The following is a 27,423-nucleotide window of genomic DNA, read 5'->3' as shown; positions in this document are numbered from 1 at the left end:
TAGAGTACGAGGAGTATGTCCCTCATTTCTCATCTTGTATGCCTTCGGGCTTTTTAGTATCAATGGTTAGCTCATGCTAATCCTTTCAAAAAAAAAAAAAAAAAAAAAAACCTAAATGATATAAAAAAAACATATAAAAATTTATTATGAAATTTATTTGAATAGAAAAGCAAAAAATAGTTTAATTCGTAACATTTAAAGAAAATTGCTTACTCAATTAAGTGGCCAAGCAACCAATGCTTATTTAGAGAAATAATCCCTACACTCATTTCTCACAACAGTCCCACAACAAGCTGACGTGACTGATAATATTTTATTATTTTTTTTATTTTATTTTTGTTTTGGTTAAAAACCAGTTGTAGGGAAAATTGAAATTGTTATAAAACTGTTGTGAAAAATGAGTATAGGAATCATTTCTCGCTTATTTAAACATAAAAATCTCATATGAAACCTATCCAAATTGTTTTAGCAAATAAAAAATTAGGGTCGGATAGTTATCCCTAATTCAGTTAGTTTATTACTTTCAATGGTTGAATGGTCAATTATTATTTTATTTTCCAATTCTCATCCACTGATATTAATGCTACATACCTAAACCTAAGGTTTTCGTGGACCTACCTAAAGCACTTATTGCCCTGATTTATGTCACTAGCTAGCCACCACGCAAATCTACTTTCAGACAGACAGATGAGAAACAGAGAGTGGGGGGGCCTACGGCTACAAACACCACCTAAGCACACAGCAACTTTTCAAAAACCAAACTCAACGGTAAACAGTGCTAAATATTAGCTAAATAACCACAAATACCCACCCAAAACCCCATTAGAACAAGCCCCATTATGTCATTTCATATATCTACATACATCACAAAAATTATCGGCCATTGGCTCATACTTATACCAGCAGTATAAGCTGCCTATACCCAAAATCTCCAACGTCCGCCATTTTCACTCACATGACTGAGCACCCATTTGGATTCTCATCGCTGAATAACTCGAACGAATCTGATTGATGCGATGAGTACGTGTCGTAATCGGACGGTGGAGGCTCGGTCTCGTTGTCGTGAACCGGGTGCTGCACGTACGTGTGCGCATATGGTGGTGGCGAGAAGTAGTGTGATGTGACGTGGCTACTGACAGGGTGTGCCCTACTGTAGCTCGTTGCGTACACTGGATGTGCATAGTGATGTGGCGAGTATTGATGGTACACATGCTGAGTTGGATGGCTCTGATGTTCTGCAGCTGGAATTGGAGTCATCTTTGGACCTTGATCTTGATCATGCCCATGCCCATGCCCATGATTTGGTGATTCACTGCTTAGCGGTGCATCACCAGAATGTTCAGCCTCATCAACATTGATGGTCGCTTTTTTGCCCTTCTTTTTCTTCTTCTTACCTCCACTGCCACTCCCGCCACCGCCGCCGCCGCCGCCGCCAACTTTCTCACTCCCATTCTCACCGTCACCAGCACCCTTCTGCTCAGCCATCGGTGACTGGCTACCGGCCGCTACGGTCACATTTTGCTTCACCTCAGGCTTTGGCTCCTTCGCTTGTCCACCGGGTTTACCACCTTCACCATTTTTAGAGGGGTCTTGGATTTGAACTTGAGCTCTCACTGTCTCTTTTTCCTTGTCATTACCACCATGGTTGCTTTCTTCAGAGCTTTCTTGTTCGCTTTGTTTCTCTTTGTTTTTTCCTTTGCTGCGCTTTTTCTCTTTTGAGTCAGCTTTTTCAGGCCAAAGCTCTGCATGTTTCCCCGACTTTACCAATTTCTTTATCAAAGTCGCTGACTCTACATTCCCTATTACGACGACTTTTTGTTGCCTCAAATCAATATCTACCTTATAGACACCTGAGAATCGAAGAGGAGGTTTCCAAATTTGTTAGGGGAAAGAATGAAATCAACAAGAGGGAAAGAAAAAGATCCAGATTCCCAGAAGCTTCTGGGAAGCTGCAAGATTTTAGCTGAAATAACGCAAACATCGAGCTTATCCCCCTCCCCCAACCCAAAAAAAAAAGAAAGAAAACATGGAAGAGGAAAACAGAGAAAACATTGAAATACTGATGTTAAGCAAACTAGAAAGAACCCAGATGAGAAAAGCTCGTAAACCATAAGACTTCAACTGAAAAACGTACAAATGGCCATTAAAAGAGAGAGCAAGTAACAACTTGCAAGAAAGAAAGAATGAAACTAGAGTAAATGAACAAGCTTTTTGCTTTCTGGGCAAGCAAATGGAACAAGCCATAACTCAAAAGAAAATTAAACTTTAAATTCAATCAGAAATGAAAATGAAGAGTTATTTCAAAGAACATTAAGGTTTTGAAGTTACCTTCAATGTCAACTAGAACCTTTTTTACTTTTCTTTTGCAGCCTTCACAGTGGATGGAGACTTTCAAGACCCATGTCTGAGAAAAGAGGAGAAGGGCTTAGGAGTTAGGAACATGCGAGAGTTAAAAAATTAGTTGAAAAATAAGAGCGTCTTCATTAATCATAGAAACCATGTTGTTTTACCTTGCCTTTGAGAGGTGCAAAAGTTTCTTCAACTACTTCTTTAGGTGCCTCTTTAGCTTCTGTCTTGGCTTCTGTCTTGGCTTCTGTAGCTGCCATTGGAAGAAGAGGAAAGAGGAAGTTGGTATCTTCAGAGAGAGAGAGAGAGAGAGAGAGAGTGTGCGATTTGAGTGGGAAGGATTACTTAAAAAGAGGGAATAAGAAGCTTTGAGAGAGACATTAAAAAAAAAAAAAAAAGCTTTGAGAGAGAGAGAGAGAGAGAGAGAGAGGGGAAAAATATAGTAGGGCATAGGCCAGGGGTTGGTGCTTTGGTGGGGTGGCAACAGTACTTCTAATAAAGAATTAAATTGTTATAAAACAGTTACATAAAATGATAATATGACGATAAATATTTATTGTACAATTTTTGATATAATAATTATATAATTTTAATATATTTTTTTAAATTAATCATTAGAGTTGTTTTTCTAATATGTGAATCCTAATATTTAATAATTATTTTTTAAAAAAAATTGTTAAAGTTAACGTATCATATTTATAAAGGGAAAGCTATCAACTTAATGAGCATCGATGCTTTTTTGCAAGCTGAGATTACAAGCATTTTCATTTATATAATTATATAAATACACACGTTAAGCAACTTTACTGAGGGACGAAGGAACTCCTTTTTTTCTCTCTCTTTTTTTTTTTTTTTTTTTTTTTTTTTCTTTTTAATTTTATTATTATGTTTGGGCGTCAAGGAAAGTAGGAAAAACAGGGGAGCATGCATGCATGGATTTAGTCCATACCTCATTTGAAAAGTTCAAGTAGATTATATGTGTTTCCCTGGAACCAAAGGATATTACGTTTCGAACCTAATTAATACGAAATTCGTAATGGAATAATTTTAGTATGTTCTTAATTAGATGAAAACTGAACCTCCTTTCAAGTCGAGGGTTTGGAAAATAAACTTCTATCTCCCATCTATATTCTTATTATTTTTGTTTTTTTTTGTTTTTTTTGAGTCTTTTTTGTTGCCTAGATCCACAAGTGGAAATCTTATTGAAACTGTTCATATCCTGTTCATCATTCGGAACCATATCAAATCTAATGAAATAATAATATATATAATTATGGGATCCAAGTTAGTCCAATCTCTGGACCACTCCTTATGCACTAAGGAAACGAGAGCCTTGGGGATGAATTCCCACTACGAATGGTTTTGAAAAATAATATAAGCATGTCTTTTTAGGCTGGCATAACAATGAGAGAGAGTGCTAATTAGACTCCAAAAGCAATTGAAAAATGTAGCAAAAATCAGTGTTCATAACTTTTAATTATAGAAATGATTCACCCCCAGAGTTTTGTTCTTGGGATGAAGGTGGAAACTGGAAAGCAAAGAGGATGAAACGTACGTATTCAGCAACTTTTATTTTCACAGGTAGATTGTCAGATCTGGGAGGAGCATTCTGAATGGAATAATAATTAAACCATGGCTCTGGGAAAGGGTATATATAAATAAATAAATTAATTAATAGAATTTTCTTTTTCACGTTGGTTGCTTATTCGATCGATCTGGTTCCTATATATAGGCTGGAGGAGGAACTTTCCCCTCAAAAGGTGTTAAGCATAAAATTGAAACTTTATCATATAATACTGTTGGTCCAACTTATTTGTCCTATGATTTTGATTTGCTTTTCAAAAGTGAATATAATTTCTTAAAGTGAACAAAAAACTAATTTATGATTCTTCGTGTTATTATATATATATATATATAACTGATTATACAGAAAATATTGTGTATTTTATAGTCAAACACAATAATCTAAATCATTCATATTGTATAATTTATTTTATAGGCTTATATTGATATCCGCATTGATTATTATTTGTAAGTTTTGTTTTGTTAAAAAATAACCACTTCTTAATATTGTGTAATTCCTGAATTTTTTTCATTGAATATTGTGCAAAAAATATTAATGTAGTTCAATTATTTTTTTTATTAAAACACCAAAAAATTGAATAAGACCGCCACCACCTGCTGGGACGGACATACACACATAACTTCACCACACAACCATCAAACCAGCACCTGGTCGGCTGGTCACCTCCAGCCGCCGTCTTCCCAGCTGGATTCGCATTCCGGCCAAAGCTTTTGCTCTCACAAAATTTTAGCCACACTCGACCAGAGGGGTAATTTCGATGAAAACTATGAAATTGTTCCCAATTTGTTCAATCTGAGTGTTTGGGCTCTGTTCATATTTTATGTTTATGGAACATCCATGAGAATTTAAGGGTGATAATGGTGTTTTTGAAAGGCTGGATGGAATCTCAGTTGAGCACTTGAGCTGAAACCATGTGCTTGGGAGTATCTTAAAGCTGAAAAAGCCTGAGAGATTTAAGGGATTAATCCCCTCTTTTGTTTAGTGAATTAATTAATTATAGATTTATATGTAAATTACAACTTACAATCAAACATTATATTACATGTATAGAAAAGAAGGGTACATAATCTATGAGAGAAATGCTATGCTACCTGTACTTCTAAATGCTCATTCTCAAGTATTTATTTTCTTATATGACAGTAAAAATCACCGTTGATAAGTAAGGGCGATTAATTCGTCCAAAATTTAATGGTGATTTTCGCTGTCACAAAAGGAAGTAAGCACTTAAAAGTAAACGGTTATAAATATGTCACATTTCTCTATCTATAATACACTTTGGGAAGAAAAAAAAATCAAAAATCAAAAAACATAAAGCAAAATTAGAAGTTTTCCTTGTGGAAATCAAACTTGGTGGTGGTTTTCCGGGAAAAGTCTTGAGCTAGCCTTCTTAGCTCCCCAACCAGTCCATGTGCACCACAGTAAAATACCCCTATACACAAATAACAAAACACAATCAGCTCAAATCAAAATTTAAGACTAGAAAGATAATGATAGAAGAGTAATGCTTCGTCACATCTGTTAACATGACGTGTTTAAAGTAGGTTTTTTTTTAAAAAAAAAAAAAAAAATTAAGTGACTAGCATGAGGAGCCACTTAAATCACGCTACGTCAACCAACATGAAATAAGTGTGAAAAGTAGCGTCACTCCATTGTTATAGAAACAATCATGCATGATCAAGTCAAATTAAAGTGAGGGTAATTACCAACTCGTTCATTAGCGTGCTTTAGGGCCACATGCTTGTAAACGTTACGCCAATTTGGTCTAGCAAAATGTGTTTTAACCCTGGTGCCCGAGACAATATCCACACCATTTTTAGCATGTTGTAGCGATTGAAGCATGGTGATTAAAGCCGATCGAGCATCTCCTTCTTCATAAACACTTGTGCAATAGTTGTGAAGTTCGATCACCCTGTCTCCGTCATTCTCCGCCACCTCATCCATCACACCTCTAAACCATTCAAACGAGCCTTGTTCCCTCGTCACCCAATAAAAGTATGCTCGTTTTGTAGCAAAATGTTTTCTCTTTGAACCACTCTCTACTATCCCTTTTTCCAATTCCTGTTGTTGCTTAATATTATTAAGCACATCTTTAACGATACTAATTAAAGGCGTCGCGCCGATGCCAAGGCCAACGAGGAGGAGTACATCGTACTTTTTGTAGTCTTGTGCCGGTGCTCCGTAGGGTCCGTCGATTAAGAGTCTTGGCATCCTGATAATACAATTTTAATAAACAATATTATAAGTTTGGTGACATTTAAAACGACCAAGTGTTCATGCTTGAAATTAACGAAATATCAAAAATCACCTTGGTATGTTATTGCCTTGTGCCATGTCAGCTCTTAGAAGGCCACTTTGGTCAATAGAAGGAGGCTGGCATACCTACAATTACATGCCAATTAATCCAATATATTTCATTAAAAGAGAAGAAATTAAGAAAAACTCTTATGAATGATTGAGAAAATTTAAAGAAAATTAATTTACCTTGGAGAAAATAGCTTTGAGCTGCGATGTCCAGTCACCCACGGTGCGTATATGGACGCTCAGATAATCGTCCCCTGGAGCTGAAGTAATCGAAAAGGGATGCCTGAAGTGCAAGTTAAAATATTGATTAAGTGTTTAAATTTATCTCTTTCTATCTATTTAAACTTTTAAAATAAGTGGTAATTTAACCGTGCATGACACGCTATCCTAACATTATTTGCAGCAATAACAACAGTAGCAATAGTAGCAATAGTAGACGTAGCCATTGAAATTACCATTGAAAGGGAGAGACGGCTGAGCAGTTCACAAAAATATACTGCCCGCTGGTGTATCTAAAACCTTGAGGTTTAGACATATGCAGGGCCAACACATTTCCGGGGTACACTGCAACCTGAAAATTCAAGAGAAAATCAACGTCTGTTTTTTTCCCTGTTATTGCACAGTGATGAATTTGTAGATCAGTAGGATAACATACCTTTAATATCCGCACAGTTTTATAGCCAGACCTTAATGCACGAAGTAACCGTTCAGATGCGTATAGTAAAATAGGCACGGCCAGATACATCCATGTCTGCGGCAATATTGTAGCACAAAGAAAGTTAGGAAACTGATCGAACAATTAGAGTTGATAATTCGTGTTTGCATGTTTGATTCTAGTCGTATCGAGACACATGAGTATTATGACTGTTAATTTTTTTATACGACTTGCAGACCTGAAACGACATTAAAGGATTAGATTTTGGCATAAACGGATTCAAGTCATAAACAGATCGACCTGCTTGACGCGTTTTATAAGCATGTCAATCACGAGTCAACCCGCACCGCTTGATTCATTTATGAAAATATAAATTTTTTATATAATAAATACTGGTCGAAATGGGTCAAATGGGTTAAACATGTCATTTTTTAGTCTAAACAAGTCAACCGGGTTGACCCGTTTGTAATCTGTTTATTAAACATGTCAAGCGGGTCAAGTTAGGTTGAATGGTTTAACTTATTTAACTAAATGGGTCGTGTTTGGCTTGACCCTTAACGTGTTAGCAGGTCAAGCGAGTTGATCGACCCACTTGCCCAAACTGCTAGTCCTAATTTGAGTATAAGATTATTCAAATCAATCATAACATGACTCATTTAATTAAATAGGCTAAACCCCTTGACTTTAACCTACTAATTTAGTGTTTGTGGGTCGTTTCAAAAGTTGCTAAACCCTACTTATAACTAGAGTGCAATTGGGTTGTGAAAATTGAAAATGCTTACCGTCTTCTTGTACCATTTCTTGGAGAGGTAGAGGTAGTATCCATGAACTATAAACAGGACATAGACAACAACGAATAAGTGGTGGGAGTACCAAAAGGCGTTGAACCCTGTAAGCTTCTTTAGAGTTTTTGGGAGGTTTAGCCTGCTCCGACGGAACCAAGGTTGGGCTAATGTGTATGCTATAGCCATGAGCACCACCATGACCACACCAGTCCAACCTTCATTTCCTTTCACGAACCACCAGTAGTCATCGGGTCGTTTCTCGCCAAAATAGTGCTTCATTGGCTCATATTCACCGTCCGTCGCATGTAACAGCCTAGGGAAGTCGCACGTAAGATGTGCACCAGCATGTAGCCCGACACCAATTGCAATTCCCCAAGCAATTACCTAAAGAATTTGATCCAAAAATAATAATAAAAAAAAAAAGTTGTGTTAGCTCGATCAATTAAATGATTAAATCAATAATTTTCTGTAGCTTCAAATGTCTCACAATTTGTGGTTTAGAGCATATTAGAGATTGTGTTGGAAAATAAAGCTTTTGTTTATGAAAAATGTTTGAGAATTTTTGGAAAAAAATTTCTCATTTCCAAGCTTCTTGAAAACCGTAGTGTACATTTTTAGAGAAAAAAGAGTCAAAAAAAAAAGTGTTTTTTTTTTTTAATAAAAGTTTTTACTAAATCGACTATTTTTGCTTGATACATCATTTAATGTACTAAAAGAACTTTTTAAACTTTTTTTTTTTTTTTTTATTAGACCCGTGGAAAGAAATTACATTAATTAGGGCTGTGCAACCCTGAAATAAAAAAACAAGAATAACTAAGAATGAAAATACGCGGAAGCAATGCTTCCGAAGATACAGGTTTATTGAGCCTTGACACGGATGCCAAAAACTTGGGCCACCAGTTAAGTTTTTACCAAACGCCTAACACAACTTTTTATGTACTAAAATCATTATTTAAACTCATTAACCCAATCTAAAAAAAAAGACTCCAAGTATGTAGAGTTTGGATTCAAATTGAGTTGACCAATAGAGTATACCTTATGGAAGTTGATATTATCATCAAAGGGTACCGCGATGCCTAACTTGGTCTTGCTTCTGAGCCAAGTTATGGTGTTTCTGCAGACTGGCAGAAGAATTATTGCCATGTTGAACTTAAGGGTCTCGGCTGCGCCCTTGGCAGTAGTGACACAATAGCCCATGACATCAAACACGGCCCTGTGCTTATACTGAATGAATTTCCAAGTGAAAAGCCCTGCGCAGATCGAAAGCCATAGGGCCACCACCCAAATCCGCTTCCAATTGTCCTGCACGAAGTAGCCGAGCCCCCGGCAGCAGCGCTTTACGGGGTTGTACTCTTTTGTTGGGACTAGCTTTTGGCTTAGTAACTGGCTCAGAACACGGCTGTCGCTCCCCACGTTGGTTGACTGGCTTGGTGCTTGCAGGAGTAGCATTTCCAAGTTGTACAACTGCCAAGATGCATAAACTTTGTTAGGGCTTGTTTGGTTACGCGATTTCGTAGTTTAAAAGTGCGTTTTTTAAAACAAAATTATAGAAAGTGTCTCGTTAAAAAATGCAACTTTAAAAAATAGCATTTTGAAAATGTACGTAAAAAATGCATGAATTTTCAAATCGCAAAAGGGCGTTTTAAAAAACATATGATTTTCAACGTTAAACCACAATTTTACGAAATGCTCCATTGAATTTTTAAAAATCGAGTTTTCAAAACATGCGTTTTAAAAATGGTAATTTTTAAAAAGTAATATTATTTAGTAGACTGTTATATGACTGTCCTATAACTTGATGATTTGGCAGTGAAAATTATCCATTGAATCATAATTGATAAAAAGAAAAAATCAAGGCCTAATTTTTACTGCCACATTATTTCAGTTGTATAACATTCGTCTAAATAGCATTATTCTCTTTTAAATCCTAGTTTTCAAAACTAAACGGACCATTAACTCTGGACCATAATGCAACTTGGGCCACTTAGAATGAACTCGGCCCATTTGATTGAAATCCGAGTAGGCTAAGCCGTTTTCCAAAAAAAACTGAAAAGGTGTAAACCTCAATGTATCCGAGGCCGTTTGGATCCAGTTCTTCCATGATCATTGCAGCATATTCTTGGGCACGTTCTTGGAGTTTTGACAACTTATTTGCAGAAGCACTTGAGGCAATAATCTGAAAAAAAAAAAAAAAAAAAAAAAAAAAAAAAAAAAAAATTAAGTAAATCAACATAAAATCGTCTAAATTTTCTATATCAAATAATTAATTGCACCGAAAGTCTAAATATTATTTCATTTCTAAATATATATTTTATTTTCACCTCTTCCACCTCTACTTCGGTAATTCTACCATCCGCGTTTTTGTCCACCCTGCATTGAGTGCGTGTTAGAAATAGGTAGCGGTAAAAATTCAATTTAATTTCTTCTCAAATTAAAATTGTATAATTAATAATAATAATAATAATAATATATATACACTAGAAATTTATCCTGTAGAATTCACTAAGCCCCTATTACTCTCACATGTTTTTGTCCGATTTCGCGCGACCTTATCCTCATGTGACCAAGCGTGTCAATTATTGCCAAAATAATGAAATATGTCGTTGAAAATAAGAGAAACTTCATATATAGATATATATATATATATAGGAGGTTTGGCACAATCATCAAGCCTATTAATTTAGACAGATTGATTGTCAAAATAATATTATCATATTAGGTTTGCACATGCATGTGCATGAGGCGGTACTATTGGGGTATTGATTTTTTGCAAGGCTGAGAAAATATATCATAATCTTTTTCTTTTTTGATATATCATAATTGTCAATATGTACATATTAATATTGGTTTAAGAAATCGTCTGGGCATTAAAAAAATTGGGCACTTAACCGAAGTTGCGTTGCTCACAAAATGCACGAGGAGAGAGTATGATAAAAAAATCTTACATGTCAAAGAAGGTTTGTAGCCTCGCATCGAAGCTTTGATCGGTAATCTGATCCCAGAATTCTCGCAACTCGGCCTTGGTTATGGAAGATGATGTTATTCCTCTCCGACGAGCCAATGCATCAAATAGTTCTCCAGCGAACTCACTCGACTCGTTCATCCCTAATAACATTCACACCAAATTAACTCCGTAAACTAAAAGTGTTACTAGCTATATCACTAAATCATGCCAAAATTAGAAAGTTTCAATTTAGCTTTTATTATAATTTCTTTTTTATAAACTGGCATTACAGTCCTCATAGAAAAACTACACGTAAGCCACAATCCGTCACAATAAAATTTAATTATTCAGTGACTGACATGATAACCGTCATGTGAATTTATAATGTGACAGTTTACGTAATACTATCATGATCAAATTTAATTGTTTAATGTCAGACATAATTAGTATATATCACGTTGACTACTACCTCAGTTTATAAAGAACTTATACAAGACTCTAAGATGTAAATTAATCCAAATCGGTAAGTTTTCTCCTACAAAAGGATAAGAGTCTTTTAGCTTGTTTTAACAACCCTTTTTCCTTTATTTTTTTACTTTTATCTCAAAAAAAAAATAAAAAAAAATTAAAAACTCTTTTCACGTTAAAATCACATCAATCCATTCCTTCATTCTCTTAAAAATAATAATAATAATAATATTAATGATATTTAGAGAATTGAAAAGTTTTGAAACATGCTCTACTTTCAAACTTTACTACAGTTGTCATATGTGTCTACTGTAATGGATTTTCCTACGAACAATGATGTCAAGAAAACATATTATGACGTAAAAAAAAAAAAAAAAAAAAAAAACCCTAAGAACCAAAACTGTAAGCAAATTGTTGCGTACCTATACATTGGGCAAACCGCGATTTGGGAAGCATCCCGTTGACGGCCATTTCGTTAAAGCGAGCTTCAAACTCCGACCAACCTTCACTTCCGACATTCTTGGACATAAACTTGAGGCCTTGTAGGGCACGAGCGGCCCCGGACTTTGACCTATCCACTTTGTTAAACGTCTTCGAGGAAGTCATCCGCTTCAGCTCCTGCGACACTTGCCGGAGTTTAAACGAGAGCTGGGAGCCAAGCGAAGAAGGCCTTTTCTCGAGCTGGCTTGCCAAATATTGAGTCTCCGAGTCCCCTCCCCTGATGTTCTGAACCGAAACGGTGTCGTCGCGTACGTCCAGCGTGATTTCTACAAAGCATTCTTCGTCTTTGAATCTTGCACTTTTCTTGCTGCTATTTCTCTTGTTGGAGATTAATGGGCCGCTTAAAGGGCCACTGTAGCCGACTCGTGTACTACTTCCGATGCTTTCTGACTCGGAAAATGAATCGCGTTGGTTTCCTTGAATCTCCATTGCTGCTGCTCTGTATTTTTCTCTTGGAAGAAAACTGGTACAGGTTTGTAAGAAAAAGCGAGAAAACTGGATTTGCAAAAGAAGGGCTGAGCCTTAATTACTGGGTGATCAATTAATGTCTGGAAGTTTAGAAGCGGTGTGGGATATGAGTGTTTGGTCAGAAAATAAGACAGAAAGTTTGAAAGAAAGATTGAGAAAGATGGGTGAGAAACAGAGGAGGATGGGAAAGAGGTATATATTGGTGTGGGTGGCTCATGAGACAGGGTGAGAAGGACAAGTCAAAAATAGTGAAACCAGTGGGCGCATCTGGATTGTGTGAGTGTTGGTTGACGTGGAGTGGTTGGGGGTTTCAGGTTTCAGACTGTTTCAATCTTCAAACCATAACAAACAAACCCAGTTTCAAAATTCAAAGATATATGACGTTTGAAAAGCTTATGAAGATAATAGAAAAGTAAAAATCGGTGGGAGGGTCAACCATTTGCATGTGTGTGGAAAGGATGGAATTAAGGGGCTTTTTTTTTTATTATTATTGTTATTTTTACTTTGTTTGACTAGCTCTTAAGAAAAAATAGCAAATATTTATTATATTTTCATATAATATGAAGAGTTAGGAGGACGAAAGACTGTGAAGGTACGTACAATGGAAGATGAGAGAGTGTTATAACAGGACTTTGGACGTGGAATTGAGATTAGTACAACTGCTTGCCCATATTGCTTGTAATTGTGACAGAGACCTTGTGAGGCTCACCTACTTAAACAAATGTTTGGACAGTTCGAGACCTGTTCAAGTAGAGATGTCATGTAGGAGAATGGCGAAAAAAAATTACCCAAATAAAAAGCGTAAACCATTTTACGCCTAGCGAAAGAAATTTAATTTTTCTTAATCTAACTAAAAAGATTTTCAAGTTAACCAATATTTTACGTCACAACAAACACGCATTCAAGAACATGAAAAACTTTTACAAAAAAATATTTTCCGCCAAAACAAACTAGCCTAATATTATATATGCTTTTCTTTTTCTTTTTCTTTTTCTTTTTTATATATATATATATATGCTTTTAATTTGAATAGAATGGGGAAGAAGGAAGGCTGAAAGAAATGAATTGAAGAAGACTACGTTGAAACTTATCACACGTTTCTCACGAAAACTACTGTGGAAGCATAACAATGATAATAATAGAACAAATTATAGAGAATTTATTATTTTCCCCCTCCCCTCTTCCCTTATTTGAATAGAAAAAAAAATTAAATTAAATTAATGCTCCGTTTGTTTCGACGTAAAATGGTTTCCGTCGTAAAATATTTTCGACGAAATCAATTTCAAAAGAAATTATTTTCTCGAAAATATTTTTCAGCGTTTGGTTCGCACGAAAAAATTACGAAAAGTGAAAATGCAACTGTCGCCGGAATCAGGCAACGACCGGTCGCCGTCGCCGGAATCCGGCGAACATGTTTGGCCGGATCCGGCCAAAATTGCCGGATTCCGGCAGGAAACCTCCGGGCCCAGTCAGATCCGGCCGGATCTCGGCAGGATCAGTGGCCGGATCTGGCCAGATCCGGCCGGATCAGTGTCCGGATCCGGTCATATCCGGCCGGATCCCGGCCATTTTGGCCAGATCCGGCCGGATCAGTGGCCGAATAATATAATTTTGGAAAACGATTTACGGTTTTAAAAACCGTAAATCGTTTTCCAAAAATTAAAGAAGGTTTTACGGTCAAACCGAAAATGATTTTCGTTGACCGTTATTTTCGCCCCTACCAAACACCGTAAAATACCGAAATCATTTTCTGGAAATCATTTTACGCAGAAACAAACGGAGCATAAATAGAGAATTTATCATAGCCATGATCGTGATATTTTGAATAATTGTCTAAAGCGGCCAACTCATTTGTCGGATAGGTCTTAATTGATTTGATCATGGTCAAAATATTTTTGTGTTTGTTTAGCATGGCATGAAATTCAATGGTAGTACTGTAGCATGCATGTGAAAACAAAATGTCATCTTTCCTTGTATCTATTACAACTATAAAAAAAATAAAAAAAAAATAAAAAAAATAAAAATGGACACTTTTGTCTGAAAAATCTTTCAAAAAGATTTTGGGTACATATTTTTAAGTATGCAATGGGCCCATTTTAAATGCCAATTAAAGGATATATATATATATATATATATATATATATATATATGCAATCGGTGAGTCAATTATTCCAATGACAACGCGTAAATGCCACATCAAAACTAATGTGTTAAATTGGGGAAAATATTAAAAAAAAACCACGTGTTTTTATTTATTTTGATTTAATATATACATCATTATTTTCTTTTCTTTTTTTGCCCCACCTTGTGTTATTCCATTTTTGTAATTTAATTTAAGGCCTTTGTTTTATTTTTTGTCATATTCAATCATTGATGATAGAAAACACATAAAACTATAATTATATACTTGAATTGTATGACCATGGGGCTCTCTCTGGGCCACCCTTTCGAATCACTTGAACGTGGTTAGACCACATCTAAAAGGTTGATTCGGCCGGATGCCGCCGTTAGGTTGGTGGCTAACCACCTTTTTTTAAAAAAAAAAAAAAAAAACTTTTGAGTGTATTTAAGTAGTTTTGCATGAGCCTCCACGTCCCTATAGGTGTTGCTAGGGCTGATCAAATACCCGTGGACCCGCCCCAACCCGCATGCCCCACCCTTAAAATATCGGGTTTTAATTATTTTTTGCGGGTACGGGTCCAAAAATGATATACCCGTGCAGAGCGGGGCAAGTTGAGGTTTTTAAAAACCCTAGGGACCCGCCCCGCCACGCACAATTAAAAAGAATAAAAAAAAAAAAAAAAGAGAAAAACCCTAGCAGACTAGCAGTGTCGCCCGCCTCCCCCCCTCCCCCCTCTTCACATTTTTTCCTTTCTTTTCTTCCTAAACTCTAGCGCTGCACCCCGCACCCCTTTGCATCTTCTTCTTCTTCTTCAAGATTTCCTGCCGAATATTGCGTGCTACGTCTGCTCCATGCCACGCCCACACCCACGTGAAAGGTACTTTCTCTCTGTCTCTTCTTTTCTTCTTTCCCTCTTCTCTTCTTCTTATCCACTTTTTTTTTTTCTTATTTTTATTCATACTTATTTATTGTTTGGTTCCTGGGAATATTTGTGAAAAGTTAAAAAAGAAAATGTGGAAAAAGATTTGAAGCTTTAGAGGCCTATGAGTTAATGACTTTCACATTTAATGATTTTGCATTATTTAAATTTTAAAGCATTTGTATGTACAAGGGAAAGAGGCGTGAAATTAGGAGAAGAAATAGTTGCTAGCTTGTCTCTCTTTTGTGCTTGTCTTCTTCACTTTCTTAGAAATCAGAGGAAGAAATACCCACGGGGATCTTTGCATACCCACGGAACCCCACCCCGTGCATCCCCTCCCCACCTCCAACCGCCCCGCATGGTTGCAAGGCGTTTTTGGCAAGGTGCGGGGTGGGGTCAAAAAAAGGCCATCCCCCTTCCCCACCCCCCCCACCCCCCCGCCTCATGCTCAGCCCTAGGTGTTGTTCGAAAGAGTATAAATAAAACTAGAAATTATACTTTTGTCCACTAATATCTCGCCCTGCTAATGTGGTGGTGCAATTTAGCTTTGGACAGGCTCTTAAAAAAAAAAAATTCATTGACCGAATGGCACTAGCACATCAATAAGATCCAATAATTGTAAAATAAAACTGTGATTTGTAGTATTACTTAAAAGAATATATATTTTCAAGGGATAGCTTAATCGGCTGAAGACTACACCTCAAGAAGTAAAGATCATTAATTCGAATCCCCCCTCCTCTCTTGTATGGACATGCCAAATAAATAAATAAAAACGTTTACCCTATATCACTCCAACCATCTAATGCCATCATGATGGTCGAAGCGTCCAATTAGGGCTTGTATACATTATGGCCACATTGATGCGTGCAGCTTTCACTTGTGGTGACCATATATGTGTTAAATCATCAATTATATATATACAGTTAGAAATGACGAGTTTAATAATTTAATATCAATATTTTAACATTTTCTTTTTATAAATAAGATATAACACGTAGGATATTTAGTTAAAATAAGAGATAAATTATTGAAACAGAGTTCAAGCTCATAAACTCTAAATTGATATCATGTTGAATCAAAACTGATAAGGGAAAAATAGAAAATAAGTCCATGTGGTTGGCATAATTTACAAATAGCTCATTGTAGTATAAAAGTGAATTCATAAGACGTCTTTGGGGTATGCAAAAAAAAAAAAAACAATTTAGTTCCTGGAGTTAAATTTCGTTAAAATATTTGACAGATTCCATTAGGTGCTACGTCAGCACTAATAATTAGACGACACGTGTCATTCTTAATAAAAAAAATTAATTTAAATATATTGATATTGATTTTAATATATATATATATATATATATATATACACACATCATTATTTTCTTTTTCTTTTTTTTTTTGCCCCACCTTGTGTTATTCCATTTTTGTAATTTAATGGGAAAAGTACACATATCCCCTTCAAACTACCACTCAATTGTCAATGTACCTCCCAAACTACCAATTGTGTCAATTGCCCCCCTCAAACTACCAAAAAATGTCAATGTCCCCCCTAATACCAATAAAAAGACAAAAATAACCCTAATTTTTTTTGAATAAGACAAAAATGTCCTTATAAATTCGAAAAAAAAAAAACGAAAACTCAAAAATTATTTTTTTAAAAACAAATTAAATAACTTAAATAAAAACGAAAAAAGAAAAAAAAAAAACGAAAAAAGAAAGTTTTTTTTTTTTTTAAAAAAAAACAAACGAAAAAATAACTGAAAAATATAAAAACAATTTTTTTTAAAAAAAAAAAAACAAACGAAAAAGAAAAAGGAAAAACCTGTTTTTTATTAAATTAAAAAAACGAAAAAGAATGATTTTTTTTTTTTAAAAAAAATAACCAAACGAAAAAATAACCGAAACTTACAAAAATAATTTGTTTTAACAAAAAAAAAAAAAGGAAAAAAAAAAAAAACAGTTTTTAATTTTTAATTTTTTTGTATAAATTTTTGTTATTTTATATTTTTTAAAATATTTTTTTAGTTTTTATTTTATTTTAATAATTTTATGAAGGATATTTTTGTCATTAGGGGGACATTGATAGTTTTTGATAGTTTAGGGGGGGATATTGACACAATTGGTAATTTGGGGGGGACATTGACAATGAGATGGTAGTTTGAGAGGGTTATGTGTACTTTTTCCTAATTTAATTTAAAGCCTTTGTTTTATTTTATGTCATATTGATGATAGAAAACACGTAAAATTAAAATTATATACTTAAATTGTATGACCATGTGGCTCTCTTTGAGCCATCCTTGTGAATCACTTAGGGGTGGTTAGACTACACTTAAAGGTTGATTTGGCCAGAGGATGCCACCGTTGGGATCGGTGGCTAACCATCCTTTTTTATTAAAAAAAATTATTATTATTATTATTTAAAAAAAAAACTTTGAGGGTGTTTAAGTAAATTTATTGTCTGAACTCATGGCATGTTTGTCATTTCACATTAAAAATTAAAATGAACATGTTAGGTGCATTTTTTTTTTTCTGTCTTATTTAACGCCTTCAACTACGACCGGAATTTTTGCATCTAAATGGTAATTAGAAAGAATCAAGTGTCACAAATAGTAAGTAGTTTGATAAGTGGGAAAGAATAAGTGAATTTTATCCAAGAAAAAAGTAAAAGATCATTGTATATTTGCATTTATCCTCAAGAAAAAAAAGAACTCAAGTGGTACGTTGACAATTCCTCTGCAGCCCTCATCGAAGAATTTGTAATCATAATAATTAACATACTCCATGATGTTGAATAATCACAGCAAAAGAAAACAATATATATTCTCTAGTGAGCCTCACTGTCATCACAATGGAAGGCGACTTTCTTATAATGAAGTATATGTTAAGCAAGCAAGTGCTTCATTCAACCATATCGATAAACATTTGACTGCCTAGTGCCTAATCATCAACCACCAAAGATAAAGTCAAGAAAGAAAGTTGGAGATCAGCCAAATTCAGGTAAAAATTCAACATTCATTTATTAACCCAACAAGTGGCACTGGACTTATCCCTTTGTTAATTTTCATGTGCTGGCAATTCTTCAATAAAATATATCCTTTTTTATTTTATTTATTTATTTTTTTTTTTTTTTTGTGTACCAAGTACCAAAGTTTGGTCAAATATGAACCTTATTTGTACTAAGGCTCCATTATCTTCGGTAGTTTTTTTTTCCGAGAAATGATATATATATATATATATATATATACTACACCTCATTTCACACCGGCCTATTCTATTGGTTTGATGTGGTAGTGTGGAAATGAGATGTAGAATATAATATTACTTTTTTTTTCTTTTTTTTTTTTTCTATTTATTCTTTTTTTAATACTTCATTTAACTCCCTTGAATTATTGTCACTTTTGCAATTACCCCTTCAAACTTAAAAAACTCTCAATTTAGTGTATCAAACTTTCAATTTTTTACAATGTCACTCATCCGTTAGATTTTTTTTCAAAATATACCATTTTTTAAAAATAAATAAATAAACAAAGATGCAGATGTGGGTATTTTTAAAAATTCCGTTAAATCTAACGAACACTTGAATCTTTACATTTTCTTCTATTTTTTTTCTTAGAAAATGTGGGGTATTTTGGAAATTTTCACACACCTCTTTAGAATTTTTCTTAAATCTTAAAGGAGAGGTGAAATTAAAAAAAATTGAAAAATGGATACACTAAATTGAAAGTTTTTTAAATTTATAGGATAATTGCAAATGTGATAAAAGTTTAAGGAGGTTAAGTAATTTTTTTCTTTTTTCTTTTTTTATACCAGAAGAAACTCAACTAGAGTTTTACCGATAAATTATCGTAGTAAGTTAGTAACCCAATTTTAATTCTTATTTATTTGGAAATTCAAATCGTTAAATTATTGCCTTTAGAAAATGAATTTGTTTCGGGAATCTTTAAAGAGCCTTCCTGGATATCTTGTATGAAGGAATAATGGTACGTAGTCAATTAGTTTAGTTGATAAAATATCTGCTTCTTCTTCTTCTTTTTTTAATTTTTTTTTTTTTTTAAACGTATAAGTCAATTAGTTAATTTAGTTTAGTTGATAAAATATCTTTTTTTTTTTTTTTTAGGGAATAAAATATCATATTATTGTACAAAAGATATGACAGATCGAATCTCATCTACATCTAAAGACCGAGTGATGGTTAGGGGAAAAGAACTACCACGTTTTATACCTTTTACCATACCAAACAAGATAAAGGAGGAAGGGATGGCGACAAACTCTCTCTCTCTCTCTCTCTCTCTCTCTCCTTTTTTTTTTTCTTCTTCTTCTTCTTTTTTTTTTTCTAATAAAAACAAAAAAATAGTTTGTGGCCCCTTCCTCCTTTATTTTTCTAATAAAAATAAAAGAAAGAAAAAAAGGTATTTTTACCTTTTATCATACCAAAAAAGATAAAGGAGGAAAGGCCCGTGACAAATTGTTTTCTTGAGACCGATTGTTGTTAACAATATTATAACGTTTATTTCAAGCTTTTTACAAATTCACGTGACATTTTATGTGGTACTTATCACATTAACTAAACAATTAAATTAACCTGTCGAATTTTGTTGCATAATAATTTTTCACCATTGAAATGTTGTCACATATATAGATGTTTATAAGGAAATTATAGTAAAAGTTAGGAAAAACTTCACTTAACTCCCATGAATTGTCATTGCTTTTGGAATTACTTCACAAACTTAAAAAAGCTCTCAATTTATATTAGTGTATCCAACTTCTAATTTTGTGCAATGTCATCATTTTGTTAGATTTTTCCGTTAAATCTTGTCAAAATTCTAAAATACTAATTTTTAAATATAAATTAAAAATTCAGGCGTGGGTATTTTTTTAATTTTTGTTAAATCCTAACAAAAGCCCGGGTATTTGCAATTTTTTTCTCCTTTTTTTCCCCTTAAAAGTGGGGTATTTTGGTAATTTTGATACCCTCCACTAGGGGTGAAATTGGGAAAAAAATTGAAAAATTGATGCACTAAATTAAGAGATTTTTAGTTTAAAAAGTAATTACAGATGTGATGAAAATTCAAGGGATTACGTAAAGTTTCCCATAAAAACTATATATTTAAGTTAGTTTTGAATATCATCTTAAAAAGGTTACATCATTGATATATATATTTTTTTATGCTTGCTTTTTAATAAATAGGAAAAACTTAATTTATAAGTAATAATCTTTCATCACTTTTGCAAGAAGGTACAAAAACTTTAAAAAGTTTTAATTTAGGTTATCAATCTTTCAATTTTTTTTTTAATTTCAACTGTGACGTCTCACATCGCCTGGGAATAGGGATATGCTTATATGTATAAACGTACCCTTCTTGACACAACGCATTTTAAATCCGTAATGGCCATGAACCTATCAGAAGTCCGCAGTTAAACGTGCTTCTGTGAGAGTAGTACCAGGATGGGTGACCTCTTGAGAAGTCTGGTTTGGGGAAGTCAAAAGTGGACAATATTGTGTCATTGGAGGTATGTTGTTACAAATGATATCAGAGCCATTGCCCAACTTGAGATGAGAAGAGCATGCACAAGCCCATGATGGTCGCCTGCAAGGAAGTTGGGTCCCAAGAAGGGGTGATTGTGATGTCTCACATCGCCTGAAAATGAGAATGTGCTTATATGTATAAACCTACCATTTTTGACACAACGCGTTTTAAAGCCGTAATGACTATAAACTTATCAAAACTCCGCAATTAAGCGTGCCTCTGCGATAGTAGTATCAAGATGAGTGACTTACTGGAAAGTCTAGTTTGGAGGAGCCAATAGTGGACAATATTGTGTTATTGGGAGAGGGTCGTTACATCAACTCTCTGTTAAAATTTTTAGTTTAATCATATCAAAATTCACAAAATACCATTTTGTTTATTTTTTAAAAAATAAATAATTTTTAAAAAAAATTCAGGCACGAGTATTTTTGCAAATCCCGTTAAATTCTTATCAACACCTAAATCCTAACAATTTTTTTTTTTTTTTCTAAAAATATGAGGGGTATTTTCAAAATTTTGACAGAATTTATAGGAAAATTCAAATAGAGAGTTGAAATTGAAAAAAAATATATATATGGATACCCTAAATTGACATTTCTCAAAGTTTGAGTACCGTTTTGATAGAAATGATAAAAGATAAGAAATTATAAATTAAATTCTCTCTAATAAATAAAAACATCGATAACTAGATGACTTATGCATTAATCCAGAAGGATTTCTGGCCCAAATTTTAGACTTTTATCTTAATTAGGAATAAAAAAGGAGCAATGTTACATATCACCCTTTTGTCCCCCAAAATTGATGTGGCAATAATGATCTATCATAAATTCAATGGTGACTTATGCATTAATCCAGAAGGATTTCTGGCCCAAATTTTAGACTTTTATCTTAATTAGGAATAAAAAAGGAGCAATGTTACATATCACCCTTTTGTCCCCCAAAATTAATGTGGCAATAATGATCTATCATAAATTCAATGGTGATATATCACTCTTGGATTTTGATCCAATGGTGATTTTAAGAGCCACATCAATTTTGGGAGGACAAGAGGATGATGTATAGCATTACTCTTTCAAGAGTCATATCAATTTTGGGAGGATAAAAGGAGAATAAGGGGATAATATGTAGCAGTACTCATAAAAAAGATCGAGTGATGGTTAGGGGAAAAGAACTACCACATTTTTTACCTTTTACCATAACAAAAAAGATAAAGGAGGAAGGGCCGGAGACAAACTCTCTCTCTTTTCTTTTCTTCTTTTTTTTTTTTTAATTAAAAAAAAAAAGTTTGTGGCTGGCACTCCCTCTTTTATCTTTCTAATAAAAGTAAAAGAAAAAAAAAAGATGTTTTTTTACCTTTTATCATACCAAAAAAGATAAAGGAGGAAGGCCCGTGACAAACTCTTTTCTTGAGACTGATTGTTGTTGACAGTATTATAACGTTTATTACAAGCTTTACAAATTCCCATGACATTTTTTGTGGCATGGATCACGTTAGCTATTAAACAATTAAATTAACCTGTCGAATTTTATTGCATAATAGTTTTTCACCATTGAAATGCTGTCACATATAAAAACGTTTATAAGGAAATTAGAGTAAAAGTTAGGAAAAGCTTCACTTAAGTCGTCTTTTGAAATTACCTCACAAACTTAAAAAAGTTCTCAATTTATATTAGTGTATCCAACTTCCAATTTTGTGCAATGTCTTCCTTCTGTTATATTTTCTTGTTACATCTTGTCAAAATTCTAAAATACCTATTTTTAAATATAAATATATATAAATTTAAAAATTCAGATGTGAGTATTTTTATAAATTTCGTTAAATCCCGACAAATTGCCCGAATCTTTGCAATTTTTTTCTCTTTCTTTTTTTTCCCCTTAAAAATGGGGTATTTTGGTAATTTTGATGCCCTCCGTTAGGGGTGAAATTGGAAAAAAAAAATATTGAAAGATGGATACATTCAATTAAGAGTCTTTTAAGTTTAAAGAGTAATTACAAATGCGATGGAATTTCATGAGGTTACGTAAAGTTTCCCCTAAAAACTATATATTTAAGTTAGTTTTGAATATCATCTTAGAAAGGTTACATCATTGATATATTTTTTTTTTTATGCTTGCTTTTTAAAAAATAGGAAAAACTTTACTTATAATTACCGATCTTTCATCATTTTTACAAAAAGGTACCCAAACTTTAAAAAATTTTAATTTCGATGATCCATTTTTCAATTTTTTTCAATTTCAACCATATGTTAAAATTTTTAGTTTAATCATATTAAAATTCCCAAAATACCATTGTGTTTATTTTTTTTATAAAAAATTATAAATTTTTTTAAAGATTCAGACATGGGTATTTTTTTATGCTTGCTTTAGGAAGAACTTTAAAAAAATTTAATTTAGTTTTGAATATCATCTTAGAAAGGTTACATCGTTGATATATATTTTTATGCTTTTTTTTAATAAATAGGAAAAACTTCACTTATAACTACCGATAGTTCATCACTTTTGTAAAAAGGTATTCAAACTTTAGAAAGTTTTAATTTAGGTTATCCATTTTTCAATTTTTTTCAATTTTAATCATCTGTTAGAATTTTCAGTTTAATCATATCAAAATTTGCAAAATACCAGTGTTTATTTTTTTTTAAAAAAAATTAATTTTTTTTAAAGATTCAGGCACTGGTATTTTTACAAATCCCGTTAAATTCTTATCAACACTTAAATCCTAACAATTTTTTTTCTCTTTATTTTTTTCCCTAAAAAAAGGAGGGGTATTTTAAAAATGTTTACAGAATTTTTTGGAAAAATTCAAACGGAGGATTAAAATTGAAAAAAATTAAAAGATGAATACCCTAAATTAACACTTTTTAAAGTCTCAATACCTTTTTACAAAAGTGATAAAAGATAAGAGATTATAAGTGAAGTTCTCCCCAATAAATAAGAACATCAATCGCTAGATGACTTATGCATCAATCCAAGAGATATGATTATTGCACAATAATTACACAACTTTACTCACATGGAATGAGATTCGTGTGGTAGATCTCACTCACATGAGTCACACTCCATGTGAGTGAAATTACGGAATTGTTGTATATGAAGCATTTTTACTAATACAGAAGGATTTCTAGCCTAAATTTTTGACTTTTATCTTAAGTAGGAATCGAAAAGATGGAGATCGAGAATGATACCCGGCCATTGCAAGCAAGGAAAAGTAGTTGACAGCTAGCCAAGCTGCGTCCTGGTTTCACTAAAAACCAGTCAAAATTTGATGGCACTCTCGATCGATCGCTCTCTGAAGTCGAGAAAAAAATCTTCCCCCGACGACCGATGATATACGTTCAAGCTGTTAAACCTTAATTAGCAATATGTTTGGTGTGTTTCGTTAAAGATGTCAAATTAAGAAGGCGAAAGCGTGTTGGCATAATCTGATAGTTGTTGGGTAAATACGATGGAAAGGACATGCTGTCGTGGAAAAACAACATGGCCTATGTTACACGATTGTCAAATTAAGGTCATAGCTTGTCTCGCTTTTTTACTTGCTCTTGGCCAACCCGAAGATAATTCTAGATTGTCGATGATTATAACGTTAAATCGTTAATTATGTTGATGTTGTGGACAGATAACAAAAACGCGTTGCAAATAGTATGATGACATGGTGCGATTTTGTACGGTTCCATTAGGTATAAAGAAGATTCGTTTGAAGCCCAATTAGCATATTTTGAGTGTGTAGATGGAGTGGTCGGCTGGTTGCCTTTCGTTACTCCCAAGGAGTATTTTTGTTTTTCCCCGGCTCTAGCCAGGTGTCACCCCACTGATGAGGTACACTCCTCGCTAAGCGTGACATCATTTTATTTCACGTCGTTCAATGAGATACGTGTTTTGTCTAGATCTGTATTGTTTGTTGATTAGGTACGGTCTCTTTCAACCATTATCAGACATCGTATAGTGACAAGCTAGGTTAAGCGTTTGATAGCAAAAGACAATATCGGAATAATTGGAATGAGATGGCAGAAAAATTATTCATTGCAAAATGTCCTCCTTTAATTTGTTGTTTTAATCACTAGATAGTTTATTCGCTTGGCCTACATTGAGATTCATGATTTGGGCCCAATTGCTCGTCTCAATGGACGTGTTCAACTTGGGGTTAGTCGACGTGTCAATACTCTTTATGACCTATATATATCCTTAAGAACTGGGCAAGAGGGTAATGCTACAAATTCTTATTAATTGTGTACTTTTAAAATTGACGTGGCTTTTAAAATTATTATTTGATCAAAATTCTATAGTGATATATTATATTGAGAAATTACTATTCCCCACAACAGACTGGTCGGTAACCGAGCTGAGACCGGGTTCGATTGACCAACTTTATGCGAATCGATTAGACACTCGGCTCGAAATTGTATTACTGCTCGAGTTTTTTTTTTTTTTTTAACATCCTCCAATGAGATTCGCGTTTTGCCTGGTGTCGTTTGTTGATGAGGTATTGTCCTATAAGGGTAATAGCGTTCAACATGTAGTGACAAGGCTAAGTGTTTGACAACAAGACAATATTGGGACAATTGGAATGAGGTGGCAGAAGAATTATTCATTGCAAAATGTCCTCCTTTGTTGTTTAAACCACTAGATAGCTGATTCACTTGGCCGACATTGAGATTCTGGTTTGGGCCCAATTGCTCATCTCAATGGATGTGCTCAACTTGGGGTCACTCGACGTATCAATACTCTTTATGACTTATAGCCTTAAGAACGGGCACTTGATCAAAATTCAATAATAATTTTAAAAGTATTATATATATAAAAAAAAAAGTAAAGGTAAAAAGCGACCTAATATGATGTCCAATTCTATTATTAGTTTTAAAAAATGCCTCTGAAAATAATAAAACTCTTTGAATGCCATTTTTTGCAAGGGTAATGATTTATTGCCACATTTTTATACAATTTTTCACCATCTTGCCTATGTGGCAAGGTGGTCCCCTACTATTTTTTTAATTTTAAAAATAAAATAAGGTAGATGACCACCTTGTCACACAAGTAAAGTGATGAAAAGTTGTATAAAAAAGTGGCAATCAATCATTACTCATTTTGCAATAAGATTTGAATCAAAGACCTATACGCCTAAATCAAAAGAGAGAGAGAGAGAGAGAATGGGCCTTTCACATACGGTGCCATGGACCTTTATCTTGCTGTGGGCTTCGGCGTTAAAGAAAGCACCCCTGCTTACCTACGGCCCACCTAGCTCTCATGCTGGACTTTCTCGACAAATATCAAATTATAAATCTAAGCCCATTTGAATAGCTCACTGTCTCTGTGAAATTTTCACCTCAGAAATGCGATAATGTGAATACATCTTATAATTTATTCATACATCATAGTATTCTCATCCAGCTTATTTTGGTTAGTCAATATATTAGAATGGAATCAAAATGATTTAATTTGGCTTAACAAAATACTAAAACATTTGGTAAGCTGCCACCGTGTTCACAAAAAATACTATTCACTTACCATATATATATATATATAAAATAAAATCCTTTAAAATAAATATTTAAATAAAATAATAAAAATTAATAAGTAAAAATAGAGATTTGAATGTTCTGCATTCACATTGATTGATGCAAATTTTTATCTATTCTCGATAATCAAAACCCACTTTTTACTAGTTTAACTAACCACTCTTAAAACTACTCTCCAACCGATTATCTAAATTTTTATCTATTTTATTAAAATAATCATTTTTTAATATTTTTTTTTATTCCTTTTGTTAAAACCGTGATCAGGACGAAGAAAGCGACGATGAGCTTGCCATATCGCTCCAGCTCCAGCCGACTCTAAAGACCAGCTTGGCGATCCGGTAGTCATCACTGTTGAGATCTCCAACCCCCAAGCTAGCGACGATGAGCTTGCCATATCGCTCCAGCTCCAACCGACTCTAAAGACCAGCTTGGCGATCCGATAGTCATCACTGTTGAGATCTCCAACCCCCAAGCTAGCGACGATGAGCTCACCAGATCGCTCCAGCTCCGGCCGACTCTGAAGCTCCAGATGGACAAGGACGTGTACCAGCCTGGATATCCGGCAGTCATCACCGTCGAGATCTCCAACCTCCGAGCCAGCGACGATGAGCTTGCCTGTACTTCCTGGAGAGACTGTCGGCAAGCGGAAGAAAGTGAAAGAAAGTGATAGGAAAGACGAAAAAAGTGAACGAAAGTGAGAGAAACAATCATAAAAAAAATCGATTGCCCCATGTGGCGTTATACTGTTCACAAATCTTCAACAAATCTAAACTGGCAGTAGAATAGAGAAGTCGATGCAGGAGCATTTTTGTAGTTTTTTTTTATTATTTTATTATTTTTTATGTATTGTAGATTTGCAGTGGGTTTTACATAACACAATGTAAATGCTTTAAGAGCACTTCCATCAGACTCCCTAAAATGGTTCCCTTCCTTATATTTAGAAAAAAAAATTCATCAAAAACATCAAAAAACACCCTCCATCAAACATCCTAAATTTACATGATCTCCTTGGGAATCTATAGTAAAAACCATGTAAATATACGTGGTTACTGTAGATTCCCAACATAATATTTTAATAAATAAAAAAAACCATCTCTCTCTCTCTCTCTCTCTCTCTCTCTCCTTCCACCTTCCTCATCCTCAATCGTCTCCACTCCGTCAAAACTCAAACTCAATCAAAATCAAAAATTTCTTCAACCACAGCAAAGCCCCAAGCCCTAGGATCACTGAAAAATTCACAGTTCAGAATTCTACTGGAATTCCACAGTTTGAAATGTCCGGAATTCCACCGGAAATT

The 27,423-nt window shown here is 34.0% G+C and overlaps 2 protein-coding genes across 2 annotated transcripts; both read right to left on the bottom strand.

Moving 5' to 3' along the window:
* Window positions 1-762: 762 nt before the first annotated feature.
* LOC133851557 (heavy metal-associated isoprenylated plant protein 35) lies at window positions 763-2,704 on the bottom strand. The gene is made up of 3 exons (XM_062288007.1): window positions 2,511-2,704; window positions 2,329-2,404; window positions 763-1,850 (listed from the first exon to the last, which is right to left on the bottom strand). The coding sequence occupies exons 1-3, from the start codon at window positions 2,604-2,606 to the stop codon at window positions 952-954; spliced, it is 1,071 nt and encodes a 356-aa protein (XP_062143991.1). The 5' UTR covers window positions 2,607-2,704; the 3' UTR covers window positions 763-951.
* Window positions 2,705-4,883: 2,179 nt separating this feature from the next.
* On the bottom strand, window positions 4,884-12,406 carry LOC133851579 (respiratory burst oxidase homolog protein B). Its single transcript, XM_062288050.1, has 12 exons — window positions 11,507-12,406; window positions 10,618-10,777; window positions 9,994-10,042; window positions 9,735-9,848; window positions 8,708-9,136; window positions 7,670-8,056; window positions 6,888-6,983; window positions 6,688-6,803; window positions 6,413-6,515; window positions 6,237-6,310; window positions 5,635-6,140; window positions 4,884-5,360 (listed from the first exon to the last, which is right to left on the bottom strand). The coding sequence occupies exons 1-12, from the start codon at window positions 12,012-12,014 to the stop codon at window positions 5,251-5,253; spliced, it is 2,652 nt and encodes an 883-aa protein (XP_062144034.1). The 5' UTR covers window positions 12,015-12,406; the 3' UTR covers window positions 4,884-5,250.
* Window positions 12,407-27,423: the final 15,017 nt, after the last annotated feature.

The sequence above is a fragment of the Alnus glutinosa genome, chromosome 12 (assembly GCF_958979055.1).
Source record: "Alnus glutinosa chromosome 12, dhAlnGlut1.1, whole genome shotgun sequence".
NCBI classification, from domain to species: Eukaryota; Viridiplantae; Streptophyta; class Magnoliopsida; order Fagales; family Betulaceae; genus Alnus; species Alnus glutinosa.
This window is presented reverse-complemented; position numbering and strand designations above follow the sequence as displayed.